At 48.6% G+C, this 7329-nt stretch overlaps 1 protein-coding gene across 1 annotated transcript; it reads left to right on the top strand.

The window, feature by feature from the left end:
• The first annotated feature begins 3611 nt into the window (after window positions 1-3611).
• SFTA2 (surfactant associated 2) lies at window positions 3612-4899 on the top strand. Its single transcript, XM_079932855.1, has 3 exons — window positions 3612-4219; window positions 4468-4556; window positions 4694-4899. Exons 1-3 carry the CDS (start codon window positions 4159-4161, stop codon window positions 4778-4780), a joined length of 237 nt encoding a protein of 78 aa, XP_079788981.1. The 5' UTR covers window positions 3612-4158; the 3' UTR covers window positions 4781-4899.
• Window positions 4900-7329: the final 2430 nt, after the last annotated feature.

Genomic DNA, 7329 nt, shown 5'->3' with positions numbered 1-7329 from the left:
GAAACTGAGAAACTCACAGAGATGGTAGGGAGACCTGCAGAGTTATCCCCAGAGGCAGTTGGGAGACCAGCAGAGACATCCCCAGAGGTGATGGAGATGCCTCCAGAGTTAGAGGTCCCCAATGGGATCAGCTGAGCTGTTGGAAGAAGAAGAAAGACGATAAGATGGTGTTAGAAGAGTTGGTCATCTCCCTGGGTCCAGAGTCCACATCTTGATCCCAGTGCCTCACGTCAGAGCCTAGGTGCTCACTGTAGCCAGCCAAGGCCTGCAGGCCCAAGAGTAGCACCAGTGCAGCGTCCATGATGCCCACTGAGGTGCGTTTCCAGGACTGTCTCTCCGCCTCTTTAAAGGCCTTGAGGCCTTATTACAAGTTTCGGGAGAGCCAGGTGTGCCGGGGCCTCCATCAACACCAGGATCTCCATCCCCAGGGAGAGGCCACCAAGCTGTCCCTAGGGGACTAACCTGTCCCAGCCTGATCCCAGGAAGCCCTGGGTGAGGGGGAGAGTGAGTAAGATCCTGAGGACTCCCCTACCAGGCTCTCAGGCTCTTTCCGGATTAGGGATCTAACCCCCAGGCCCAAGTCAGTCCCCAGCCGAGGCCCTCTTCAAAGGGAAGAGACCCAGGTGTCCTATTTCCCAAGGTCCTCTTGCTCCTAGAAGTATAACCATTGTGGGTGAGGATATACGGGTCCCTTGTGGAAGCAGGATTTGGGAGCTGGGTGTGGGTGGAGAACGTCACTATCTGGGGACTGCATCTGACTCTTAGGAGAGCCCAAGGCAGGGCAGGAGGGTGAACACCTGAGTCATCCTTCATTCCCAATGGCTGCAGCCCACAGAGCTTTCCATTTGTTTGGCTGAGAAGGGGTGACTGGAGAAGAGAGACACCTGGTAAGACAATCATCATGTTCAGAGACAGTGCAATGAGCAAGTTCAGAACCCAGCTCTAAATCCACCGCACCGGAATCCACCACTTCTAAGCTGTGCAGGCTTGGGCAAGTCACATGACCTATCGAAGTCTTCGTTTCTTCACCCCTAAAACTGGGACTTCAAAGGGCCATAATAAGCATTAAAGGAAATAATGTTTCTAAGGTGCCTAGCACGCAGAAGCCTCAGCTATGATTACATGGAAAGAAGAGGGCCAGCTGAGAAAGCCATGGGCATGCTCCCACTCTCCTCTTAAGAGGACTCGGATGCCCCAAGGCATCTCTCTATGTTCCCACCTTCTCGCCCTTGCTCTTACCTCCTATGTCTGATGATCTTTTTGTCTATTAATTCTTCCCACTCTGGGCTTCCTGCTCTCCAGTACAAGTCTGGGAGCCCTGGGATCACACTTTGTTTACTTTTATGAGATAGACAGTGTCTCCCTCCATCTCTCCATTTCCCTGGTCCTGCTTTTTTTTTGTGTGTGTAACATTTTTTTTTTTTTTTTTTTTTTTTTGCGGTACTCAGGCCTTTTACTGTTGTGGCCTCTCCCGTTGCGGAGCACAGGCTCCGGATGCGCAGGCTCAGCGACCATGGCTCACGGGCTCAGCCGCTCCACGGCATGTGGAATCTTCCCGGACCGGGGCACGAACCTGTGTCCCCTGCATCGGCAGGCGGACTTTCAACCGCTGCGCCACCAGGGAAGCCCTGTAACATCTTTATTGGAGTATAATTGCTTTACAATGGTGTGTTAGTTTCTGCTTTATAACAAAGTGAATCAGCTAGACATATACATATATTCCCATATCTCTTCCCTCTTGCGTCTCCCTCCCTCCCACCCTCCCTATCCCACCCCTCTAGGTGGTCACAAAGCACCGAGCTGATCTCCCTGTGCTATGTGGCTGCTTCCCACTACCTATCGGTTTTACATTTGGTAGTGTATATATGTTCATGCCACTCTCTCACTTTGTCACAACTTACCCTTCCCCCTCCCCGTATCCTCAAGTCCATTCTCTAGTAGGTCTGTGTCTTTATTCCCGTCCTGCCCCTAGGTTCTTCATGACCTTTTTTTTTTTTTTAGATTCCATATATATATGTTAGCATACAGCATTTGTTTTTCTCTTTCTGCCTTACTTCACTGTGTATGACTCACTCTAGGTCCATCCACCTCACTACAAATAACTCAAATTTCGTTTCTTTTTATGGCTGACTAATATTCCATTGTACATATGTGCTACATCTTCTTTATCCATTCATCTGTCGATGGACACTTAGGTTGCTTCCATGCCCTGGCTATTGTAAATAGTGCTGCAATGAACATTGGGGTGCATGTGTCTTTTTGAACTATGGTTTTCTCTGGGTATATGCCCAGTAGTGGGATTGCTGGGTTATATGGTAATTCTATGTTCAGTTTTTTAAGGAACCTCCATACCGTTCTCCATAGTGGCTGTATCAATTTACATTCCCACCAACAGTGCAAGAGGGTTCCCTTTTCTCCACACCCTCTCCAGCATTTATTGTTTCTAGATTTTTTGATGATGGCCATTCTGACTGGTGTGAGGTGATATCTCATTGTAGTTTTGATTTGCATTTCTCTAATGATTAATGATGTTGAGCATTCTTTCTTGTGTTTGTTGGCAATCTGTATATCTTCTTTGGAGAAATGTCTGTCTAGGTCTTCTGCCCATTTTTGGATTGGGTTGTTTGTTTTTTTTGATATTGAGCTGCATGAGCTGCTTGTAAATTTTGGAGATTAATCCTTTGTCAGTTGCTTCATTTGCAAATATTTTATCCCATTCTGAGGGTTGTCTTTTCATCTTGTTTATGGTTTCCTTTGCTGTACAAAAGCTTTTAAGTTTCATTAGATCCCATTTGTTTATTTTTGTTTTTATTTCCATTTCCCCAGGAGGTGGGTCAAAAAGGATCTTGCTGTGATTTATGTCATAGAGTGTTCTGCCTATGTTTTCCTCTAAGAGTTTGATAGTGTCCGGCCTTACATTTAGGTCTTTAATCCATTTTGGGTTTATTTTTGTGTATGGTGTTAGGGAGTGTTCTAATTTCGTTCTTTTACATGTAGCTGTCCAGTTTTCCCAGCACCACTTATTGAAGAGGCTGTCTTTTCTCCACTGTATATTCTTGCCTCCTTTATCAAAGGTAAGGTGCCTGGTCCTGCTTTTGACTTTTCTCCCTGACTCTGCCCAGGGTCCTCTCTGCCTCCATCCCTCTGTACAGGGGCCCATTGGTTTTGGGGGGAAGAGGGAGAAGATGAAAAGGGAGGCAGCTAAGAAGACAAAGGGCATGTGCCTTTGTGCATTCTAGAGGGTTTACATGACAAGTTTATCAGTCTGTTGAGCTTACCCCTGTGTCTGGCAGAATGACGGATGGGTTCTAATCTCTCTGCTGCTGACTGTGTGACCTTAGTAAGTCATTTACCCTCTTTGAGCCTTTGTTTCCCAGTTTTTAAAGAAAGAGGGTAAAGTAGATGGGCTCCAAATTCCCTCTACAAATCTGTCCTTGTGTTTGCCATTCTGAGTGCCTTATGAAAGGGTGTTGGCTGGGAGGATGAGGGAGTCCCTTTTGCCGTGAGTGCACAAGGCAGGGGGTGGGGCGGATATCTGATGAAATTCGTGTCCCTGCCTGAGTAGCTAGGATATTTTAGAACAACTAAAACAAAATATTCAAAGACGACAGTTCCCCCTTACCCAGATTTCTCACCTAGAAGGCCACTGTGGCTGCGGTAACAGAACACCTGGGTTTGGGAAGAACTTGTCCTAATCCACCCCTCCATTTTGGGCCCACATTCCTGAGCTTTTCGGTGACATGGATGATAGAAATTAATTGCAGTTAATAATTAATCCCTAAAGAGCAATGAGAGGCCCAGGCTTGGGTGGGGCCCAGACACCTGCACAGAGGGACACCCTCAGCTTCCCTCTCTGTGTGATCAGGGACCCACCCCCTCAAGCCTCGAGACATGGGGGAGAAGTGGGGCGCAGGATCGAGGAAAGGGGACCACCCTCTATTTCCCCAGCAGCCCAGTGAATGGCCCTCTCCTGGGTCCTTAGAGCCAAACTGAGAGAACTGGCAAGTCCAGTTACCCAGCTTCCCCCTCCCATCTCCCCACACACACCTGTGCTAAGGATTGAGTGGGGAGTAGGAAGGCAGGCCAGTTAAGGAGAGACCAGCAGGCCTTCAGACATCTCTTCTGTCCATCTGAGAAGCAAGAAGCAATAGAGCCGCGATGGGGGCTGGGCTGTCCCTCTTCATCCTCCTGACCCTCCTCGCCAGCTCACAGGGAACAGGTAAGGTCTGGAAGGCTAGACACCTGGGTGCCCAAGACAAGCGTCCGAGAAAGGGAATGAGAGAGATGGAGGCACCCTAGTCCTGAGCTCCTGAGTGTTCGGGGCTGAACTCCTGCAGCGAGAGGGTCTGGAAGGGCCTTGTCAGGGAAGAGGAACTCGGGTGGGCGTGGGGCAGGAGGGGTTGCCCGCATCTCTGAGGGAATCCAGCCCTGGTGGCTGGGCCCTAAGCTGTGCTTTTGGATCCCTAGGGTCAGAAATGACTTTGCAACTGAAGATGAAGGACTCCTTTCTGGCAAATTCCTCCTATGATTCCAGCTTCCTGGGACTGCTCGAGAAGGTAGTCCTTGGGGAGGGAAAAGGATGGGGCTGTGTGAACTTGGAGTGCATTTGTGAGTCAGCTTGGGCCTCTGGCTGTCTCCGGGGTGTGAGTGAGACCATCTCACACCTCGCCCTCTATCTCTTTCTCTCCCTCAGCTCTGCTCCCTCCTCCACCTCCCATCAGGGACCAATGTCACCCTGCATCATGCAGGATCCCCACACCACGTCACCTGCAAAGTCTGAGAGCGGTCGAAGCCTGTGCCCTTCTTGGCTGGGGCATCCCGTCCCCAGGGTGCAGGTGCAATGCCTGACCCCGTCTTCCAGCAGGCCCGCACCCTGCTGAGTGGCAGTAAATATGCTGAGCTCAGCGACTTGACTTTGTGGGTTCATGAGCAGAGGGGCCGGCAGCAAAATGGAATTGGACACTCAAGTCTCTGACTCTCCCTTGTTAAGCAGAGGGTTTCCAGGGTGGGTGCTCTCTCCTAACACCAGTGTCAAAGGCCAGAAGGAATCTGGGGAATTAACTGCTTGGACGCACACACACACACACGCCACACACACATACACATGTGCATATACACACACCCTTCAAGCTGAGTTCTTCAGAACACCTGGGAATAAAGAAAAGGAACATTTATTGAAGTCCTGCTTTGTTCCAGGCGTGAGGCTTTCCCATTTCAATGCTTGCAACAATCTTGCCTGTAACATAATAGGTTTCATTATCCGATTTTACAGATGAGGAAATTGAGGCTTAGCGAGTGTAAGTCACTCACTGAGGTCCATTAGCAGTGGAGAGATCTGACACCAGACAAATGCCTTGGCTTAAGCAAGGTTTTAATTTCATCTCCCCCTGCTTAAGCTTTGGGACTGGGGGCTCAGGAACCTCAGACAGGGAGGTGAGCAGAACACCCCCAGGATATGGGCCGCCTGACCAAGGGATCCACACAGGTCAGTCTGGGTAGGAGGTGGCGTGGGGGGCCGTTCAGGTGAGAGATGAGGGGTTCAGCTTGTGGGAGGATGGCCAGCCTGGCAGAGTGGTGGGGAGAAGAGGATGGGTGCTCTTGTGCTGGTAACTATGGGAACGTGTAGTCCCACAGGCCCACTCTTAAATCCTAGGTGAGTTTCTCGTTCTCTTAGAGCCTCCATTTCTTTACCTGCCAGATGAGGATAATGAAAGTACCTGCTTCCTAGGATAGGTCTGAGGATGACCTGGATAAGTTACCTAGGGCACTTGCCATGGTACCTGTCAGAGAGTGGACCTGGGAGGTAAGGATCGTTATTAGGGTGGAAACCTGGTCCCAGCACATAAATCCTAGTCCCCCAGGGGTCCTCATTCTCCTGCCTTTTTTTTTTTTTTTTTTTTTTTGGCTGCCCAGCTTGCCGGATCCCAGTTGCCCGACCAGGGATTGAACCCATGCTCCCTGCAGTAGAAGTGCAGACTCCCAATCACTGGGCCGCCAGGAAATTCCCATCTCCTGCTTTTCTTGAGGCAGGTACACATCTGACTCCACACTCAAGATGATCTTGACTTCTTACCGGCTGTCTCAAAATGCAAGCATGCTGCCCAGACTTGACCATGTGGAGGGCATTGGTATGATTGCCTCCTGTTGTCCACAATACCTGTCCTACCAACCCCGCTCCCCCTCCCCCGCACACCATCACCACCATATGAAACTAGAGACTGACTCCTTCGGAGGGAGGGGAAGACAACAGTTCCATATGGAGTATCCCTGAAAATGAGAAAGCATAGTAAAACAAAATTCCTTTAGTTTCCTTGACAATTTTCCTGAGACTATTGGCCTGGAGGAGAGGTAGCTGGGGGCTCCAAAGGGCCCCAATATTTCATGACTGGCCCCTAGCCTGCACTGGTGGGCAGGTGACACCCATGGGTCAAGTGAATAGGCCCCAAACAAGTCAAGGGATTAAATGTCTGGATCTCCAAAAGGCTGGAGGAGCAGACAGCTAACTGCTTCTTTTAATTTTTTTTAATTTTTATTTTATATTGGAGTATAGTTGATTAACAATGTTGTATTAGTTTCAGGTGTAAAGCAAAGTGATTCATCCATACATATACATGTATCTATTCTTTTTCAAATTCTTTTCCCATTTAGGTTATCAGAGAATATTGAGCAGAGTTTCCTGTGCTACACAGTAGGTCCTTGTTGGTTATCTATTTTAAATATAGCAGTGTGTACATATCAGTCCCGAACTCCCAAGCTAACTGCTTCTTAACCTGGTTCTCAAATCTCAGGGCCTGGGATCACAGGGCTGTGATTTCCAGATTCTTTTCTCAAAGAATTCTCTTCCCAGACTCAAGGCAGAGCGGGGCAGTAAAAAGAATGCTTTGGGATTCACTAGACCTAGGGGTGGCAGAGGCTGCTAACTTTCCCCTAATAGTCATTCCCCTCCTTTTGGATAGTCATGTAAATATTAGCTGAGCACATGGCTATGTTACATTTCCCAGCCTCCCTTGCAGCTAGGAATGGCCTTGTGATCAGGTTCTGTCCAACGGGTTGCAAGTAGAAAGGAAGTATGTATACAACTTCCTGGTAATATCTTTGACAGGAAAGTCACTTCCTTTCCTTTCCCTTCTCCCAGAGGGAAGAAAACAAAGTCTTTACAAAGGCCTACAAGGTCCTAGACCAGCACTTTACAATAGAACTTCTCATCATGATGGAAATGTTTTATTTTATAACCTGCACTGACCAGTATGGTAGCCACTAGCCACACGTGGCTATCAAATACTTGAAACGTGGCTAGTGTGACTGAAAAACTGAATGTTTAGTTTTATT

Source organism: Stenella coeruleoalba, assembly GCF_951394435.1.
Source record: "Stenella coeruleoalba genome assembly, chromosome: 10".
NCBI classification, from domain to species: Eukaryota; Metazoa; Chordata; class Mammalia; order Artiodactyla; family Delphinidae; genus Stenella; species Stenella coeruleoalba.
The sequence above is the reverse complement of the archived record's forward strand: the minus strand, read 5'-3'. Positions and strand labels throughout refer to the sequence as shown.

What these genes read in the sequence shown, in the direction of transcription:
- SFTA2 (XM_079932855.1), top strand. Translation starts at nt 4,159, where the DNA reads ATGGGGGCTGGGCTGTCCCTCTTCATCCTCCTGACCCTCCTCGCCAGC. An exon ending in CGCCAGCTCACAGGGAACAG is followed by an intron (nt 4,220 to 4,467) that starts GTAAGGTCTGGA and finishes TTGGATCCCTAG; the next exon opens with GGTCAGAAATGACTTTGCAA. An exon ending in TCCTGGGACTGCTCGAGAAG is followed by an intron (nt 4,557 to 4,693) that starts GTAGTCCTTGGG and finishes TCTCTCCCTCAG; the next exon opens with CTCTGCTCCCTCCTCCACCT.